Source organism: Mytilus trossulus, chromosome 3, assembly GCF_036588685.1.
Source record: "Mytilus trossulus isolate FHL-02 chromosome 3, PNRI_Mtr1.1.1.hap1, whole genome shotgun sequence".
Classification (NCBI taxonomy): Eukaryota; Metazoa; Mollusca; class Bivalvia; order Mytilida; family Mytilidae; genus Mytilus; species Mytilus trossulus.
In genome coordinates, this window is record NC_086375.1 from 41,247,177 (window position 1) to 41,267,896 (window position 20,720).

At 31.8% G+C, this 20,720-nt stretch overlaps 3 protein-coding genes across 3 annotated transcripts; all 3 read right to left on the bottom strand.

The window, feature by feature from the left end:
- Positions 1–842: 842 nt before the first annotated feature.
- On the bottom strand, positions 843–1,502 carry LOC134710782 (E3 ubiquitin-protein ligase TRIM39-like). The gene has a single exon (XM_063571179.1). It carries the CDS (start codon positions 1,500–1,502, stop codon positions 843–845), a length of 660 nt encoding a protein of 219 aa, XP_063427249.1.
- A 6,366-nt stretch (positions 1,503–7,868) lies between these two features.
- Positions 7,869–11,583, bottom strand: LOC134709431 (serum amyloid A protein-like). Its single transcript, XM_063569593.1, has 3 exons — positions 11,276–11,583; positions 8,689–8,799; positions 7,869–8,061 (listed from the first exon to the last, which is right to left on the bottom strand). Exons 1-3 carry the CDS (start codon positions 11,581–11,583, stop codon positions 7,869–7,871), a joined length of 612 nt encoding a protein of 203 aa, XP_063425663.1.
- Positions 11,584–16,285: 4,702 nt separating this feature from the next.
- LOC134710783 (uncharacterized) lies at positions 16,286–17,944 on the bottom strand. The gene has a single exon (XM_063571180.1). It carries the CDS (start codon positions 17,942–17,944, stop codon positions 16,286–16,288), a length of 1,659 nt encoding a protein of 552 aa, XP_063427250.1.
- Between the last annotated feature and the right edge of the window lie 2,776 nt (positions 17,945–20,720).

The window sequence follows — 20,720 nt, forward strand, 5'->3', positions numbered from 1 at the left end:
ATCTACAACATAAACATTTTGATGATCATCAACAGTGATTCCCTTAGGACCCACTAAAGATTCCTCCTTATGCACCCATATTTCCTCACCGGTCATGGAGATACAATTTACGGTATTATTTCTTTCGACTGTGAAATAAATTCTATCTACAGCTGTTTCTAAGTATAATCCACATTCAACATCTAATTTGCCCAACACTTTCCCCAGCATATAAGTTATTACAATGCCATCTTCGATAATAATTAAACAATCTGTTGTCCTGGTATGATATTCCATAGCATTTGTTTTTTAATTTAGCTCTCTTCTCAATCGTATTGTTCTTTATATTGCAAATTTCTATGTACTGACTTAATGATCCATATGTAACAGCAATACGGTTAGAATCAATGACTGATATATCAAACGGAGATCCAGATAATTTGATGGTACGAATATGTTTACCTTCTTCATTATACTCCATCAGATTATTGTCTCCTTTATAATCAGCTATCAACAAACTACCATTTCGTAACATAGTACATCCCGACAGCCATGTTAAAAAACTTGTTTTTTTTCACTTTGAATCTTTTCTTCAACTGGAGACCTATTTGGCTAATACTTAAGATATTTGGCTCAAGAAGCTGTATTTGGGCCTGATCTGCCTTTGCTTCCTTAAACGATAAACAAGTGGTAGTCTTCTTAACGGAAATTTTCCCGAGCTTATCTACATCATTTTTTATCAACATAATTGTAGGATTTAATTTTAAAAACATTTCATAATTCTGCATATACTTAATCCATTCCTTAACTGACTCTATTTCTTTAAACACAGCTTCATTAATCTGGCGCGTTCCCAGGAAAAGCTACACTTCGGATGCGAATAATTTCAATTGTTTTGTTCGTTTTCTCCAACAACTTAAATCACGTTCGCAATTTTTAAGACGAGTAAGAAATTTGTCATTGTCGGATTTACAATTACCATATGTCTTGTCTAATTCAAGGAGTAGTTTGGTCTGTAAGTCATCCAACTTTTTCATTATTCTTGCTCTTGTATCATTTATTGTATTTTTGATATCTTGCCTCTGGTCATTCAACAGTTCCATAGCCGAAACACAATCGGTAATGATTTGCTGAAGATTTTGTAACGTGCTTGAAAAAGTGTCCTCTAAATCAGCCAATGCAACTGAACGTTTAACATTTTTAGCAGCTTGATCTAAAGGAATGACATCAGGGCATGTCATGTGATGAAATGGAATGCAACCTAAACAAACTGCAATATCATGTGTTTTACAGTACAGTTCAAGTTGCTTATCGTGATCCTGACAGTCAAGATTGACAGAAATATCTTTTATTTGTCGGTAGTCTTCGATTGATATAAGCCTGTGATTTCGTGATGATTTTATAGATTTGTGAACCTTTTCACAATCTGCGCATAATCCCTCTTCACAAACTGTACACCATTTCTTTGCGCTTTTATTCTCTTTAGCATAACCACAGGGACCACAAAGAGTAAATTCCGACATGTTGTTATATCTGAAAAATGCATTTTTATTATTTTACAGATTGTTGCTATGATAAGAGATTAAATGGAATGAGATTTTTACGTTTGTCTGTCATGGATAATCGCAATCGTATTAGTATCTGAAATGCATTGATTGTAGCACGATATGACGTGCATGACCAGTCTTCAATCCGGACTATTTCTTTTCGCAGCGAGGTTATTTTTCTATGTCATTTACGCAAATGATAATTAGCTAAAAAAAAATAGCTTGTATAAATATATTTAATAATAGTAACAATCGATATATTTATTAATATAAGACATATTAACAAGTGACAAAATATTTCAAAGACTAGAAAATTTTAAACCATATGTCATCTAAATACCAATCCAAATATTTATTATGATTTTGAAATATATAATTATAATTTTTGCTGATTTCATGAATGATAAAATGTAATTTTACCTTTCGAAAATTTACCTCATTTATCAAAGAATTTTGATAATGTTCTAAACAATCATTTATTTTCGAAATAAAACTAATTCAACATGTCCACTGAGAGTTGTTTGCTTGAATATTCGAAAACATAGCACATAAACTAAAAAGTATAAAACAGCAAGTTAGAACGAAATTCAAAACAGTGTGGCTGTGGCCATTGATTGACACATTAAATTCATCCATTGACTAGGACAATTTAGGTGAACGTTTGTATGTAACGACCACTGCTCACTATGCACTTTTAAAAGACTCTTAAACTATGGGGTCACCAAAGGTTCTCAACACCTAAGTAAAGTAATTCGAAAAATTAATCAGAAAAAAACACGATGTTTTGATTTATATCAATTATATAAATCAAAACATAAAGATTATTCCTGATGAATTTTTCGAATTATTTTATAATTAAAGGCGTTTAGAAACCTTTGGTGACTCCACAGTTAAAATGTCTATTGTAGGTACGTCGTGAACAGTGGTCGTTACAGACAAACGTTCACGTAAATTGTTCCAGTCAATGGATGAATTTAACCTGTCAATCAATAGCCACAGCCACACTGTTTTGAATTTCAACTTATTAATTTCATGTCTCCAAAGCGTTGTTTTGTGGATTTACTTTCATCACGAACGCCCAAAGCCAAATATTTGATTGCTGAGGATGACTAATGAATAAAAAGTAGGCAAATCCAAATAAAGAAAAGTTTGTCTAAACGATTAAAATTTAGTTATAAGATTTAATTGGGCATGTGAGTTGATCATGATGAAGAACGGAAAATATAGGACTGGTAGTAAAACATATGTATTTAACAGTACAAAAAAATGAACTGGACAACTCCATCTAAAAGAGGGACATAAGATAACAGAGGTTCATTCAATTCATAAATTAGAAATAGATAAATAAACTGACAATAATAATTTAGAAAGAGGTTTATTAGAGCTTTTGGAAGACACAGCAATAGTTTGTACGGACATATATGTAGTTTAAGTATCAAATACAGTAATGAAAGACCCAGTGTATCGTCTATATTTGAAAGAACTGTTAAAGTGTTGTTTTCGACTCGTCTCTAACACATAAGGAGTACATAACTCGCGATTGCCTCTAAAACTGGGCAGCAAATTTATACTAGACATTATCTAGATATATGAAAAAACAAAAGTTTATCATCAAATACAATTTCAAATGACTTCAATCCTCTGTGAAATCTTTCAGCCTTGTCTTTGACGAAAAAATACTCACTAGAGATATATTTCTTAAATCTCTATTTCTCAAGTTGGATTCATATTGAATAAATTCAATTGAAAATTACCAAATAGTTTTGATATAAAACCTTCAATAAGACGTGAATGTATGAAAATGAATTAAGACCATAAACACAAATTCTTCATCAAAATGTAAAAAAGTGTCAAAAATATATATTTTTATGAAAATATTATAAAAATGTGCCGTTTTTTGTGTAATGTCTTCTTCACACTACCAGATACATAGTTTGACAATGCATAATTTCGATGTGTGCTAAATTACCTTCAAAGTCAGCTCATATGGCAGCATCCACATCATCATTAATCCCACATTATCCAACAGATGTCACCAAGAGATACACTATTTAAAAGTGCGCAGATATATATAGTTAAAAATTGACGACATAAGTAATTTATTGTTTTTATCAATCAATGTAATGTAGTAGTTGTTTTTGAAATTCAATACTTCGATTTTGATGCATGTATAAAAGTTGCAGATTTCATTCATATATTTGAGTCTTTGAGTTGCTGTTAACTTTAAGTATAATCCAATCTTTTATTATTCCCAATACTTACCCTGCTGTCGTTTTACCTAATTCGTCGTTTGTCATTTTTCCAAGCTTACATGCAACTCAATTGATTTTAATGATAAAAAAAGCCAGGTGAAACTCCGAACCAAAAACAATACACGTACAATCTATCATGCAGCCAAAAAGGAGGAACTTAACTTCGAGTACTCTCAGATCTGTTCATTGTGTCTTTTTGTGTCGGGATGTATAAGAACCCGGCCACGTTCACTTGTATTTTTTTTGTCTATCTGATGAGTTAAGCCTTTTTCAACTGATTTTTATAGTTCGTTCTTATGTTGTACTGTTATACCACTGTCCCAGGTTAGGGGAGGGTTGGGATCCCGCTAACATGTTTAACCCCGCCACATTATTTATGTATGTGCCTGTCCCAAGTTAGGAGCCTGTAATTCAGTGGTTGTCGTTTGTTTATGTGTTACATATTTGTTTTTCGTTCATTTTTTTTTACATAAATAAGGCCGTTAGTTTTCTCGTTTGAATTGTTTTACATTGTCTTAGCGGGGCCTTTTATAGCTGACTATGCGGTTTGGGCTTTGCTCATTGTTGAAGACCGTACGGTGACCTATAGTTGTTAATGTTTGTGTCATTTTGGTCTTTTGTGGATAGCTGTCTCATTGGCAATCATACCACACCTTCTTTTTTATATTCACTTACCATTCATTAAAATTCTATTTTTTTATTTATCTTTTTGTTTTGCCATTTGTAAAGAAACTTTCTGTTTTGAAATTTCCTTGTAGTTCGGTATTTTTGTTATTTTTCTTTTTTTATGTCAACATTGACGGACTAGACATGTATACCATATAACAACTCTATAGACTTGAAAGCGTTTAGATGTCATCAAACAAATTTCAATACTTCACAACGACCTTGGTCATTGATTTTGTTTGTTACCTAGATTAAATGTGTTTTCTTGATGTTCTTGAAGAATTTCCAAGTTATAAAAATCGGTAAAATAAGAATAAAAACAAATTATCACTTTCATGCGTCCGAAGTACCGTTCTGGATATAGCCTCATCGAGCCTTTGTAAGCATACATTTACCAATATGAATGTTTAACACTACTGGACAATTCATGTTCAATATCAACAAAATCATGCAGACCCAAAGGGCGACATTAGTCAACCAAGTTACACAAAACTAATAGTTTTTTTTTTGTCTTTGTCGTTTTGTAATGCACTTGGTCTTTTCATTCCATCACTTTTATTTGGTAATTTTCTGCTGGATTTTCCGACTTTTGTACTACTGTTAGTACGTTTCACTTGGTATCAACATTAAACACATGTTGATGATCATAAAATGTGTTGACTAAAGAAGAATCCATCTAATGTACCAATATTTTCTTTTCGGATATGCAATTTACAGTTTTGTCTCGTTCTACGATATCATATATTCTATTTATTGTAGTTTCTTAGTATAATCCACTGGCAGTCAATATCTAATGCGTTCAACACTCATCCTTTATCATCTGTTACGATAATACCTGGCACAAGAGTAAACATGTTATTGTCTAGGTATGATATTCTGTAGCAATCGTTTCGACATATTTTTTTTCATTAGTTTTTTTATAGTCCAAATCTTCATATATTCACTAGATGATCAATATGTAACATCTATACGTCCAGTGTATATGAACGTGAAATGAAGCAAGCGTAGTCATGGATTATGTATAATGTTCTCTATACAGAACCATTGTATCCTCTCATTAATAATCGGGTTTTAATAAGTTAACATTTGAAAATTTAATATGCAGATAGGCACATGAAGTTATCATATCTTTTCTCATCAAATCTATATTCTTAACTGGAAACGGACTTTATAAACTGGATCTACGTCCGCCTCGTTAAAATGTAAACTTCTGGTAGTTTTCTAAATGGATATTTCTTTCATCCGATCAACATCGCTATAAAACAAGTTTATTGCACAATTCTCTCTATATGAAAAAACCTGTACCAAGTTAGGAATATGAGAGTTGTTATCCATTCGTTTGTTGTGTTTGAGCTTTTGATTTTTCCGTTTAGTTAAGGGTTTTTCGTTTTGAATATTTCTCGGGTTTCAGTATTTTTTTGTGATTTTACTTTTCATTCATTTACGACATGCTAGTGGTATGTAATTGTAGATACACGTCATATTTCTGCAGAGACTTGGTTCCGTCGTTGTCATATTTTACCTGTTTGAAAGCTGCTTCATTGATCTGACGTGTGACTAGAAAACATCGGATAAGAATGATTTCAGTTGTTGTGTTTCAACTTTAAAACACCCGAGATTTTGATCCTTGATGTTTTTATGGACCTTCTCACAATCTGTACATTACCCCGCTTAACAAACTGTACAACTTTTCACTGCCTATATACATTGTATTAGAATGAGGAGATATAAGTGCCAATGAGACAAATCATTGCACGAGACCAAATGACAGAAATTAACAAATGTAGGTCACCGTACGGACTTCAACGATGAGCAAAGCCCATGCCGCATAGTCAGCTATTAAAGGCCCCCAAAATAACAAATGTAAAACAATTTATTTTAAAAGGGAGAACTAACGGCCTAAAGCATTTACAAAAATGTACGAAAAACAAATATGTAACACATCAACAAACGGCATCCACTGAATTACAGACTCCTGACTTTGAAACAAGCACATACATACAGGACGGGGTTAAATATGTTAGCGAAATCCCAACCCTTCTCTAACATAGGACAGGGGTGTAACAGTACAACATAAGAACGAACTATAAAAATCAGTTGAAAAGGCTTAACTCATATCAGATGGATACAATTAGAAATACATCTTACAAAAACACAGTTGACGTGGCCGGATAATTATGCATTATGTTTTACACGAAGAGTGTCAGATGTGGAGCAGGGTGTTCTTACCCTGCGGAGCACCTGGGAGCACCCCCAGTTTTTGATGGGATTCGTGTCATGATTTATGTACTCAGTTATGTAATTTGTTGTACAAGAATTAAAGAGAATTAAGGGCACAAAAAGTTATGCTCGTTTGACAATAGTGAATAAACTGACAACGCCATGGCAGCAAAAAGGAAAAAAATAATAAACAAATGAACTCTAAAAGGTTACCTATTCAACACTTAAATAAGATCTTTGAGGACAGCCTCAGCTGGCCCTTTTATAAATGTGTGCTAGTTCATGGACGTCATACTCAACACAAAAACATGATCTTTCATGGATTTTCAATCTGTCTATACCGGTAATTTGGCATTGCACAAGTCCATCTTTTTCTTTGACTGTTTTTGACGTCTTTACACTAAATCCATTGATGTTGGATGTGTTATGATTGATAATTAAGTCTTAAAGGCATGCTTTCTTTTGATTAGTTGTTATTTGCTTTGAACTCAATGCCAACAACTGTGAGTACTCTCAGATTTGTACTTAGTGTCTTTTTGTTGTTAATGTTACATGTACCAGCCTGGCCACGTTCGATCTGTGTTTTTGTTAGATGTATTTCTATCTATATCCATCTAATAAGATTAGCCTTTTGCAACTGAGTTTTATGTTTAACCCCTACATATGTTGTATGTATGTGTCTGTCTCAATAGTTATCAAAGGTACCAGGATTGTAATTTAGTACGTCAGACGCGCGTTATCCTACATAAGACTCATCAGTGACGCTCATATCAAAATATTTATAAAGCCAAACAAGTACAAAGTTTGCGAGAATCCTGTAATTCAGTAGTTGTCGTTTGTTGCTGTGTTAAATATATGTTTTTGTTCATTTTTATATATACATAAATGAAGTCGTTAGTTTTCTCGTTTGGATTGATTTACATTTGTCATTTTTAACTGCATATACCATTTAGGCTTTGGTCATTGTTGTAGACCATACGATGACCTACAGTTGTTAATTTTTACATTATTTAGTTTTGTGTGAAAGGTTGTCTCATTTGCAATCATACCACGTTTCTTTTTTTAAATATAAACAACAGTATATACATAACACAAAATAGAAAACTCAAGACTGAGCAACATGAAGCCCACCGTAAGTATTATTCTGATAGATATACAGTATAACACCTGATTAAATTTCAAAACTTTATTCGAGTAATTGGATTTACTTCTTTAAGTTGTCTGGAATTCCATTTACACGATACTTTATATTCGGATCTCCTCCAGATCTTCCCCACTGATTTGCTTCCCGATCTTTGTCTGAATCTGCAAGTTTCTCTTTGTACTCCTTATCACTCATTAATCCAAGTGTATTTTCTACCTTATATCTCATCTTATCTGTTTTCTCTCTTATATCACTACAAAAATACAAACATTAAGACGTTTAAATGAAGTTATTTTGTCGAAAGCCTGATATATTGAAAGAAAAAAAACTTAGTGAAATAAGTAAAATAAAATATAAAGAAATATTATGATCATTAAGAGATATATCAACTCATTTACTAAAAAAATTCTAAGGTATGCCTTCATTTTTGTAATTGTATTTTTAATGACAGGTATTGTATTGAACCGCCTACACTTTATTTGGTGTTAGTTTATGTAGTGAGAAGATTGACATATTCACTTTTTTTGGATTTTATTAATCCTCAAAACTTTCTTACAAGAACCCATTCGTCAAGACATTCATAAAAAACTGAATGTCTGTTTTCTATATACTTATACTTAGACATATACCGTCTACTAGTTCAATTTGAGTGATAACTTTACAAGAAATACGAGACCATTATTATAGAGGGCTCATAAGATTTAAAACTGACAAGGCATATGAGCCCATATCGTTTTGTAAGATCCCGAACAACATATAATGTATCCTATCAAAAGAGCTATCATAATACAAGGACAACAGTACCCTATGGACATCTGAAAGCCAGTCATAATCATTGTTGTTATTTCGAAGTTAGTTGAGTTGATATTTGATACGTCACCTAATATCTTCTGCTGCTTTTACACCGCCTGGGCCTTGCTTTGCCGCATTATAATTTCCTTTCGCGTGAAAGTACTTGTCTGCACCAATCACGTTTGATTTTCGCATATCTCTGAAATTTTATAAATCTAAATAAAGATATCATACACTCTTTCTCTCTCTTTTAAAGAACTTTACCACAAGATTTAAACAACTAAAATAGTAGCTAAATCGTGCAGTGCTAAACATAGAAGCTTGATGTTTTGTTAAATTTTCGATATACTAACAATACATGTATGTTTCTTTTGAATCTGTAAATTTGATTGGATATCCGCATTTTAGAGGCACTCCAATATCAACAACTTTAGTTAATTATGACTGAACGTGCAATCAATGTTAAAATAATAGATATAAAGTAACGTACAAAAACTTGATTAAACTTGATTAAACTTGAAATTGAATGGATCGTTTTGTATAAACCGTTTATGCGCTTATTTCAAATTTTTTTTTTCGACAAACGCTTTTGCATCCGATTATTAAAATAGAAGCATTTTAAATTTTTGAGTACAAAATTTGATTGATAAATTTCTTTTAACTCCATAAGTTTTTAATCATCTAAGGATGTCTTTGTCTACAGACGATGTTCGGTTGTGAGTGAGTATATCATCCAAGATTTCTGAAAAGTCGTCAATTATACAAGATTGCTCATGTCGATGTCAGAAGAATATATGTTATCCACAATATTTATTGGGTTTTGTTTTGATCAATTGATATTTTTTTGTTTTTTATTTTTACCTTCCGACGACTACGTTATTGTATCTATTGTGTACAGTTTGTCATAACGACAAGAAATTAATATATCAACTACCGTCCCCTGTTACACCTAGATCATCGTCCCCAAAGGTAACAACCAATTCATTAGCAAACTGTTAAATTATGATAAAAGCATAAAAACAAAAAACAAAAAACAAGAGCCAAGGCAAAACAAATTGTTTTTGACATTGTCGTATATATGATCTCTTCTTTACCACTTGAAACTCCTGGGTCAAAAACTTCCCCGTAAGCAGCAGTTCTTTATCGAGGAAATCATTTTTATTGTTAACATGCAAAAAGCGTGGAAAACTGTATCACATTGATATCACGATTACTACTAGAGAGTAACCAATGTTGGCGGATTTACAATGCAATTGTTTTTGGATAATGTGAAGGTCAGGAGTATATAGTGCAATCACAACAAATTGGACGGTACTGGTATATTTTAAAAGGTTTTTGGTTCCGCTAAATGAAAAACGTCATCTCGAATGAATGAAGACAACAGTAGTATACCGCTGTACGAAATTCATAAATCTAATTTTGAAAAAAAATCCAGGTTACAAACTAAAACTGAGGAAACTACATCAAATATGAGAGGAAAACTATGACACAACAGAAACACAACACTTAAATGTAACTCACACAGAACTGAACTATAATATAACAATGACCACTTTCCTGATTTAGTACAGGACATTTTAAGAAAAATGGTGGGTTGAACTTGGTTATGCGGCTAGCCCAACCTCGCACTGTTATAGCAATGTTATATACTGTATAACATTAAAATGACAACATTACATGACAGGCCTACAGTCAAATAAATGCAAGAACATTCCGGACAAAGAAATACACAAATAAGCATTACAGTAGGACATTTCGACATACTATTACCAATGTTATTTCAACTGATCGGGCGGACCTTACGTTTTAATTTGCATGTGGACAGTCTATTTGAAGATGTGTGTGATAAGGATGATTGCCGTTATAATTAATACTGATGTCTAATCACCAATCAGTGTCATCAAAGGAATTTACAAAAGAATGACTAGACACTTCAATGATGAGTTTATCCTAAAAAACCTATCTATAGATGGACTGGTTTATTATGAGCAAACCGTTTAACTCCGCCCAGTCAAGTGAAATAAATCGAGTAATAATAGTTATGAATGCGGTTGATAGTTTAAAAAAATTTGGCCAATGGTGCCAATTTGACATGACGGCGACCATAAACGGCATCTTTGTTAATTATTCTTTATTCAAAGTTCACAGCATTGAAACATGCAATCAATATAGTTATCAATCCTTAAAGGATATCATATATTAGCGAATTAGGAATAAAACTAGTAAATGTCAACTACCTTATTTTCTTCGCGAAGGGAGACTCTGTATGATGTATGCATCTTAGAAATTAAGAAACAAGGCGGCAAAAGTATGCATTTATTGAAATACCGACTTTCTAACATTACTTCCAATCATGACAAATGTAATTAAAAAATACGGTCCCGATACTATGAATTTTTAAATCCCTGATTTTTTGGTTTAAATTGTTTGTTTTTTTTTATAGATATTATGATTTTTTGCTGAAATAATTAATTTTTATGTATGATTTGGTATGAAACAAAGTAAAACTATCTCTTTCAATCTGCAAATTCAAATGTGTCAATTCGATGAACCTGCAAATTCTTACACCCGAGACGATCTCGCTACCATTAAACCACAAAGGCGGAATTGTGGATATAATTTTCACACAAATCCTTAATATGAAGAATAAATTCCTCTTTAATAATTGTACTTACATATACGACTTCACCATTTCCTTTGATCCTTTTGAATATTCCTTTGCCCGATTTATCTTATCTTTTAATTTATTAATAACTGCCTGTGTTTTATCTTTAACTTTATTGATGACTGCCTGCGTTTTTGATTTCACCGATGATCCTCTCCACCAGCTTGTTCTTGACCTTGACATACTACTACGATTTGAAGAACCTGAGCTTCTAGAACCACTGGAACCTGAGCTTGAACTTCCAAACCACGCATGCATGTCATCAACGTAGAAGACAAGTATTAGAGACAACACAAGTAGGAGTGTAAAACCTTTCATGTTCAAATCTAACTGCAAAGTGGATAGTCAAGTTTAAGTTATGGAAATGCTATGTGTATGCTTAACACCAAAATTTGAACAATAATGATTCACCTTTACATCCCACGTCTAAAACATCACTAATGATGAATGAATTTTTTTCCCTGTACCCAATTTATGAAATTATTCTGGTCAGTGTCACTTTCATAATAATGTTTTAAGACTGAACTTTGTAAAGAAATAATCATAAATCGTGAAAATTTCAGTACAATTTAATTATCTACAGAAGGTTTTTTTATTTAAACTTTTCTTGTGTGTGTTGTTTCTGTTTTTTTCAGCAAGTTATCAAGTGTTATCAATCAAGATTGTAGATGAAGAAACAGATTTTAAACAGTATTTTCCTGTTTTAAAGGCAAATGAATATCTAAGACACAGAAAACATTGATAAAACTTAAAAGATTAATATGTTGAATAGAAACATTTTTTATTTTAATGATACGAAGAATTCGTTATCACTGTTTTCCTAATAAATGTCAATACCGATGACCCATATTTTAGCCTTTTTATGACATTTGGTGTATTGAACTTCATGCTTCTTGACCATGTTGACGTTCATCGTCGTCGCAAATAAGCAGTTATGATAAAAGCTAATATTGGTCGAAACGAAAGAAAATAACTTAAAAATGTTTAGCTAATCCGTTTCCTCATCATGAGATATGTAAATTACATGTTCATATGTATTAAGTTTAAAATATGATACCAGGGTAATATAAGATTTTTTAATAAACATATGCAATACAGCTGATGTAAACAACTTATATATTTTTTCTATTAGGATGCGATAAATATATTGAGAATATAAATATTAAGTTTGTGCGCATATGTCAAATATATTTTGTTCTAATAAGAACATGGCTTTGTTTACAACGCATATTAGAATTTAAATTCAAACATTGATAACCGACAGACAATGTCTTGTTTGGAAGATTTATTTTCCAAATCTATTTGCCAAAAAGTGGCATTATCATACTTTATTCCTGTTTGGTAAAACATTTTTTGTCTATGAAACTGAAATATTTCAAACAAATTTTTCACATAAGGGCTATGTCAAAGATTTCTGTAAATTTTGCATACCACTAAAAGCTTGTTAAAATTTAACTGAAAATCGAAAAAAAAAAAAATAACGTTTTCATTTCTTTCATCTTTTGAAACTGTCTTAGTCTTGTCTTGAAATCATAAAATCTCCATTTAAAAATCAAATGATTTATAGGTAGCACTTTGTAAATACAGCTGTTTCTTAATCAACGCTTCTTTTTGGGAGATATATAATATTCACAGATAATTAATTATGTTTACGAACTGGTTCCCAGATATGATCTCTATGTTTCATCTCGTACAGACATAAATTGGGAATATTTCCAGTTAAATTGAATTTTGTTGGAACTCTAAAGTTAAGGTAGAGAAAGTAAAGAATTCACATTTGATAAAAATAATAGTGCCTATAGACTTTCCATTCTATAATATATTTTTTTACAAAAAGTATAGTAATAGTAGTACATGCACCTTATTATATTAACATTAACACATGATGTTACTTATAATTATCAAATGTACAAGGCTTATAATTAAACTCTGCGAAACAATCCTATTCATTTTAAACTCAAAGTTGTCTTATGTCAGCAGATAATATGAACATTAGTCTATTAAAATAGGAATAGCATTTAACAATACAGTCGTCCTTTCTAAATTTCTATCAGTGAGAGAAGGTAAAACCCTGGATAGTCCTACAATCTTATATTATAATACAATTGTTTTATATACCTCCAGATAAACTAACACGCCATGTTATTCACTATGTCTATACAACTGGGCAAATTAAAAAAAAATGTTTTACCTGAAATTCCGAAAAAGCGTTAGCACTTTTGAACAATAAAATGTTTTAACTCCTTAAATACCTCCAGCGGGATATCAATTATCTGTAGAGCAACAGATGCAATCAATTTTGATATTATTCTTGTAACTAAAACTGAAATGGTAACGTTGAATTCATGGAATTCATAAAAGCATATTGTCATGTCATATTTCTGATGTACCAAATCGATGTAATTGCCACGTTGATATGTATTACAAATCAGTTATTCTGTTTTTCTTTCTTTGTTTAGATACTATGAGCATTTTGTGCACCTTATACTTCAAAAGTGAAACCAGAGAAATTTTAACCATATATGTCTTTCGTACAATGTTATGGTACTTCCTTAAATTTATATACATTTAATCTACATGTATTGTTTTTACAAAGGGATGTCATTTAAGCCGGAATACATTTTTTTACACAGCCTCTTCTCTTTCTAATAAGAATATTGTATGTGTTTCCTTCGATTTGAGTACAGATTCCTCTTTTCAATATGGCAATTCGCACAAACTGTTTAATGATAGATAAATACATTAGAAAAAAAAAGTTCTCACTTTGAAATAAGTATCTTATTACCTGCATGTGTATATTTTCTTTTTGTAGTCCAAAATAACTATTATTAAATGAAACAATTTACGTCGGAATTTTTAATATTCAGCTTTAAGAAAATGATAATATGTACATGTATAAATGAATAGCAGAATGCAATTTTATTGGAATCATGTTTTTGGTACAAATATACGTATCATAAAGTAAACCAGATTGAGTTTTTTTTTCGACTCCAATATATAATACTTTGTTCAAAAGTCATTAATCAATTGAGAGAAAAACAGATCCGGGTTACAAACTAAAACCAAGGAAATACATCAACTAAAAGAGAAAAAATAGTGGAGCAACAGAAACCATGACGTGCAACAGAAACAAACGCCAAGGCAACATACAACTATTTGATAACAATTGCCATAATCCTGACTTGTTACAGGACTGTGTAAAACAACCGAAAAATAAACCAGGAATCTACTTATTTTCCAAGTATAGCTAAGTTAGAGGACTTTTTATTGACACCCAAAATTTACTTCATGTATCTTAAACTTGATTTAATTCTAAAAAATAACTAATGTATGGTGTTATCAATATCTATTTTCTGTCTAGGATGCTGTAGACCTAGTAACAAACATAAATACATTCACTAGAATACATTAGTATCGGTTTTATTGTATTATGTTACATGTACATATGTTATTCTTAAATACCTGATAAACAAAATCGATGTGATTTCCACGTTATATTGTGTATATAACATATCAGTTATCCTGTTTGTTTGTCTTCGGATGACATTTTTTAGTCATTACACATAACGTGCATTAAAAACACGTTTTACCTCAAAGTGAACCTATGGTATCTCCCTTACATTTATATACATTAAATCTTTATGTGCCATTTCATAAAAGAATGTCATTTAAGTCGGAGTTCATTTTTACAAACGTTTTAACTCTGAAATCTTATTTATTACATTTATATCTGACCTTTTTGTTATCAAATATATCTAATCAAACAATTTAGCTTTACATTTAAATTTTGATAACCAGCTTTAATAAAATGGTTAACTGTATAAATGATTATGAGATATAAGAAGATGTGTGAGTGCCAATGAGACGACTCTCTATCCAAATAACAATTTAAAAAAGTAAACCATTATAGGTCAATGTACGGCCTTTAACACGGAGCCTTGGCGCACACCGAACAACAAGCTATTTAAGGGCCCCAAAATTACTATTGTAGAACGATTCAAACGGGAAAATCAACGATCTAATCTATATAGAAAAACGAGAAACGAGAAACACGTATAAATTACATAAAAAACGACAACTGCTGTACATTAGATTCCTGACTTAGGACTTGTATGCAATATTATTGATGAACATGTTGTTGTGTTTTTACACATATAGCTATCAAAAGTAAACTATATTCAATATTTTGTTTTTGACTCCAATATTTTACTATTGCTAATACAACTGAAAAATATAACTCGAACCTACGAAGTTTTCCTTCTACAGCTAAGTTATAGTTACTTTTATCTACACCTAGCATATATATTGTAAGACTGTTTTGACCGTGTTGTTTTAATGATAGTTTGCAGCACTGAAAAATGTCTTAATCAAGTGTTTTTTTGTTATACCAATAACGGTTTCAATCTGTTTCCTGTCTTATTTTCTATCTTACATTAAAATGTTTATACTAAAACATGTTTGTATTGACATGTTCAGTTACTTGCGAGTACCGAATAAAATCGAAACAAATGTTAAAAAACTAGAAAACTAAAGTATTCTACACCTTTTTAACTTTTTACTTGTAACTCAAAATATAATCATAAGTTATTACAATAGATAAGTGTCAAGAATAAAAATTACTCCTTCCATGCACCTTGGTTTTCAAAAAGTTAAAACAAACTTTTTCTACATATTCTTAATCCTTAATTCTTTTTAAAGTTTGCGGACACATTTGCCATACTGTTTGTTCTTCAAAAGATTATTCGTGCTAAAAAATTAAAAGGAGACTTTCCAAACTACATAATAGGAAAAGTGGATAGGTTTACAATAAATGCATGAGAGCGTGAGATATATTAAAAAATATTGAATTTTTCAATATTTTGATTATTCAATACTGTGTATAAGAAAATTATTCAACAATATTGATATTAATGAGTCCTTCAGTAAGGTCATTTCAGATAAATGTACATTAATCGTGGTTATGCATTGATTTGACTAAAGCTGAATTTTCAAATTCAAAACTTAAAAGACATTATTAAAATTACACAAGAGCGTACAAATAGCACCCCTTATCATCACACAAAAGTAACACTTTTTTCTCGTTGTTGTAGTACAATGGACGTGGATTGTCTAAACCATCAGTTGTTGATAGTAATGTTCTGCTTGAATTCCCGTCATGTTGTATAACTATCAGTGAATTCGACTCTTGATCAACAACAAATACATTTTGATGATCATCCACAGCAATGCCCCATGGCTTTGTTAAGGATTTTTCTTTACGTATCCATATCTCATCGCCTGCCATTGAGATACAATGTACAGCATCATCGACAGTGAAATAAATTCTATCTTTGGCAGTTCCTATAAATGACCCACATCGAACGGTAAACGATTTCAGTACTTTTCCTCCGACATCAATTATGTCAATGCCCTCTTGTGTAATAATTACAATTGTGTTGTCCTGGTACGATATTCCATAGCAAGATTCTTCAAAGTGAAATAATTTCCCCTCAATAGTATTGTTGTTTATGTTTAAAATCTCTATGCACTGTTCTTCGTATGTAACAGCAATACGGTCAGTGTCTATGACTGTCAAATCCAAGGGTGAGCCAGAGCATTGTATGTCACGGATATGTTTACCATCTTCACTATACTCCAGTATTACATTCTTTTCGTCATAATTAGCTATCAACACATTTCCATTTGGTAACATGGTACATCCAGTCAAAAACGTTTCTTGATTTTCTTGTTCTACACTAAATTTTTTTTTCAACTGGAGACGAATGCTGTGTATGCTTTTTGTATCTTGCACTCGAAGTTGTATCTGAGCTTGCTCTACATTTCTTTCCTTAAACAATAGACTGGTGATACTCTTCCGAACTGATATGTCCCCGAGCTGATCTACTTCATCCATTAACGCGATGATAGAAGGATTCAACTGTACGTAAACTTGAAAGTTCTCGGCAGACTTGATTCCTTCTTTGACTGATTTTATTTCTTTGAAGACTGCTTCATTCATCTGACGCGCTCCCAGGAAAAGCTGAATTTCGGATGCGAATGATTTTAGTTGAGATGTTTGCTCCTTTAGACAACTCAACTCTCGTTTTGAGTTTTTCATACGGTTTAGAAGTTTGTTTGCTTCCGATTTACTATTTCCATGTTTTATGTCTAACTCTTGGAGAAGTTTTAGTTCTAAGTCTTCTAACTTTTTCAGTATTCTCGCTCGTGTATCAATGATTGAATTTTTGATTGTTTCCTTCTGACTTTCAAAATCCTCCAAAGCTGTCTCACGATCGGTAATGATTTGTTCAAGATTTTGTAATGCTGCGGTTAAAGTGACCTCCAAATCAGCCAGTGCGGTTGAATGTGTTGCATTTTCAGCAGCTGTTTCTAAAGGAATGACGTCAGAGCATGTGCTATGATTTGATGGAACGCAACCTAAACAAACTGCAACATCGTGTGTTTTACAATACAGTTCAAGTCGTTTGTCATGGTCTTCACAATTAAGGTTAACAGTGATATTTTGTATCTTCCAGAAGTCTTCAATGGATATCAGCCTGTGATTTCGTGATGTTTTGATTACGTTATGAACCTTCTCGCAATCTGTACATAATCCCTCTTCACAAACTGAACACCATTTTTCTGCTTTTTTATTATTTTCTGCATAACCACAAGGACCACAAAGATTTTTTTCAGACATGTTGCGATACCTATTAAAGCATATTAGTTAGAAATGTATTTATATATTTATTATACAAACATAATCAATTGCCTTTTCCAATTTTACTTTGATCACAAAAAAATATAATTTGAAATCTTTCTAGTATTTTTGTCTGTTTTTTGGTTGATGAATTTTTCTTAGAGAAGGGGCCGTCAAAACTGATAGACCCGCTATTTCGTTGAAGTAAATGAAAACCCAGTTAAAAGCTATTTATGAACTATGTGTTGTAAGCTGACAATTTCTTGTTTAATAGATTAAATATTTGGTGTTCAACGCATCTTTCAGCCCTATTGAATATATCATTCAGGTCAATTTTGTAGATGGAGGAACGCAGAACAGAAAAAAAATAATCATTTTTCGGTTCGAAAAATTACAATCCTAGTAAATTTAGATTTTAATTCGGAAAAGAAACATGGTCTCATTCCGACCGGCAGTAACCCCTTTGTAACTATTGGACTATTTGGTTGTTTAAGATAAAAATATAGATAAACGCAGCTACGTCCGTTATGAATGGAGACGTTAAACCCGATTTACCAAAAAATCTTTTTTCAAACTGATACTTAGAAGAATATCATGAATTGACATTATTCGAGATATTCAAAAATGATCAAATATATATATATACTTATTCTTAAAGGTTACCTATTCAACACTCTAATAAGATCATTGCATAATGTTTTTTTTGTATAAATATTGACTTTGTTATCAGTAGATTAAAAGCTAACTAAATATTACTAGTATGTTATACTAGTATACATATACATTTTCATGGATCTACAATCTGTCGATTCCTGTAACTTGGCATTACACAAGGTCATGTTTTTCTCTGGCTGTTTATGACGTCTTTATACAAAATCCATTGTATGTTGGATGTGTACGGATTGATTGCTTAGTCTTAGAGGCATGATTTTTTATTAGTTGTTAATGGCTTTGAACTAGCTGTCAGATAACTACGAGTACTCTCAGATCTGTTCATTGTGTCTTTTTGTGTCGGTGTATAAGTACCCGGCCACGTCCACTTTTATTTTTTGTCTATCTGATGAGTTAAGCCTTTTTCAACTGATTTTTATAGTTCGTTTTTATGTTATACCACTGTCCCATGTTAGCGGAGGGTTGGGATCCCGCTAACAAGTTTAACCCCGCCACATTATTTATGTATGTGCCTGTCCCAAGTCAGGAGCCTGTATTTCAGTGGTTGTCTTTTGTTTATGTGTTACATATCTGTTTTTTCGTTCTTTTTTACATAAATAAGGCCGTTAGTTTTCTCGTTTGAATTGTTTCACATTGTCTAATTGGGGCCTTTTATAGTTGACTATATGCGGTATGGGCTTTGCTCATTGTTGAAGGCCGTACGGTGACCTATAATTGTTAATGTTTGTGTCATTTTGGTCTTTTGTGGATAGTTGTCTCATTGGCAATCATACCACATCTCCTTTTTTATACATATACGTAAAAGGTAAAGACTCTCATTTACGTGTACACTAAACATACATCTTTGGTGTTAAAAATCTAATTTCACTTACCTTTTATATAATATTAGAATGATACTATCTACGTAATTTTGTTATCAGAGGTAAATCTCGTGATATACACCACATGTCGACTGTGTATTAAGATAAAGATCGGTAAATTTCAAATATGGGGAGAAATTTAGTTATATAGATATATACGATATATGTAGGGTTTACAACCAATAATATCCGATATAAAAAAAACGAAAAAAAACCCAGAAAAATGTAAATGATTTATGTGATTTACATTGTCATAATTCGATTCTTTCTTTCAAAAGAGTATTTGTCCGACATGAAGCAAAACATACCATGTAACATGGAGAAAGGAGACAGATTAAAGCTCAACCAGCAAAATTTAAATGTCGTTCATACTTATTTGTAATTGCATATTTATCTGTCGACTATTTAGTTTGATTATCCGTTCGGTTATCAAACGCCTTTATCGTTATAAAAAGTTTAGTAAGCATTCTATTTCACTGACGATACTCATTTGAATTGCATTTAAAAGCTTATATATAACTCTTCTTATTTAAAAGGTTTTCGTCTAATACTGAGTTGAAGATGTTGCCATTTAAGGTAATAAATAGCTACGATTTCATGAAAAGGTGAATAACACTTTCAAAAAGATGTGCAGTGTCCTCAATCAAATCCCATTGAAACGGGTTTTTTTATTTTCAAATTTTATTGATTTTGTAACGTTCCATCCGAAACACCATTAATACTTTCTATACACAAAATACACTGAACCAGGTAAGGAGAACACAGCCGGTACCCACGTGCACTTTACGGTTAATGCATAATGTGTTACGGATTTACGGTAAAAAGCGGACTTCATTAGCATTTGTGTGTATTTTGTTCAATATGCTCTCAAATATACTCATCATAGCTGCCAGGATTTAAATTGTGTTTGCCAGACACGCATGTCGTCTACAAAAGACTAAGTAGTGTCACTCAACATCAAAACTGTTAGTAAAAATGCCCAAAAATAAATTGAAATAAATCATTAGTCCCGTGGGAGAGAATAACAATTGACGAACATCTAGATGTGTTTATCGTTGCTGCAAAATCGAACACACAAAAAGTACAACCATATGACGGTTGAACCTCTGAAACATAACCAACCAAAACTGATGGTTTATACTTGCAGCATGCATTACGCTACGATAAATACAATAATATAACTTTTTCGATTACACGTAAACATCGTGTAGAACGCCATTAGCGGGATGTCAGTTTTATATATG

Coding starts and splice junctions, on each gene's coding strand:
- LOC134710782 (XM_063571179.1), bottom strand. CDS start 1,502: ATGTCGGAATTTACTCTTTGTGGTCCCTGTGGTTATGCTAAAGAGAAT.
- LOC134709431 (XM_063569593.1), bottom strand. CDS start 11,583: ATGAAAGGTTTTACACTCCTACTTGTGTTGTCTCTAATACTTGTCTTC. Junction 8,800..11,275: donor GAAATGGTGAAGTCGTATAT/GTAAGTACAATT, acceptor ATAAAATTTCAG/AGATATGCGAAAATCAAACG. Junction 8,062..8,688: donor AAAGCAGCAGAAGATATTAG/GTGACGTATCAA, acceptor GTATTTTTGTAG/TGATATAAGAGAGAAAACAG.
- LOC134710783 (XM_063571180.1), bottom strand. CDS start 17,944: ATGTCTGAAAAAAATCTTTGTGGTCCTTGTGGTTATGCAGAAAATAAT.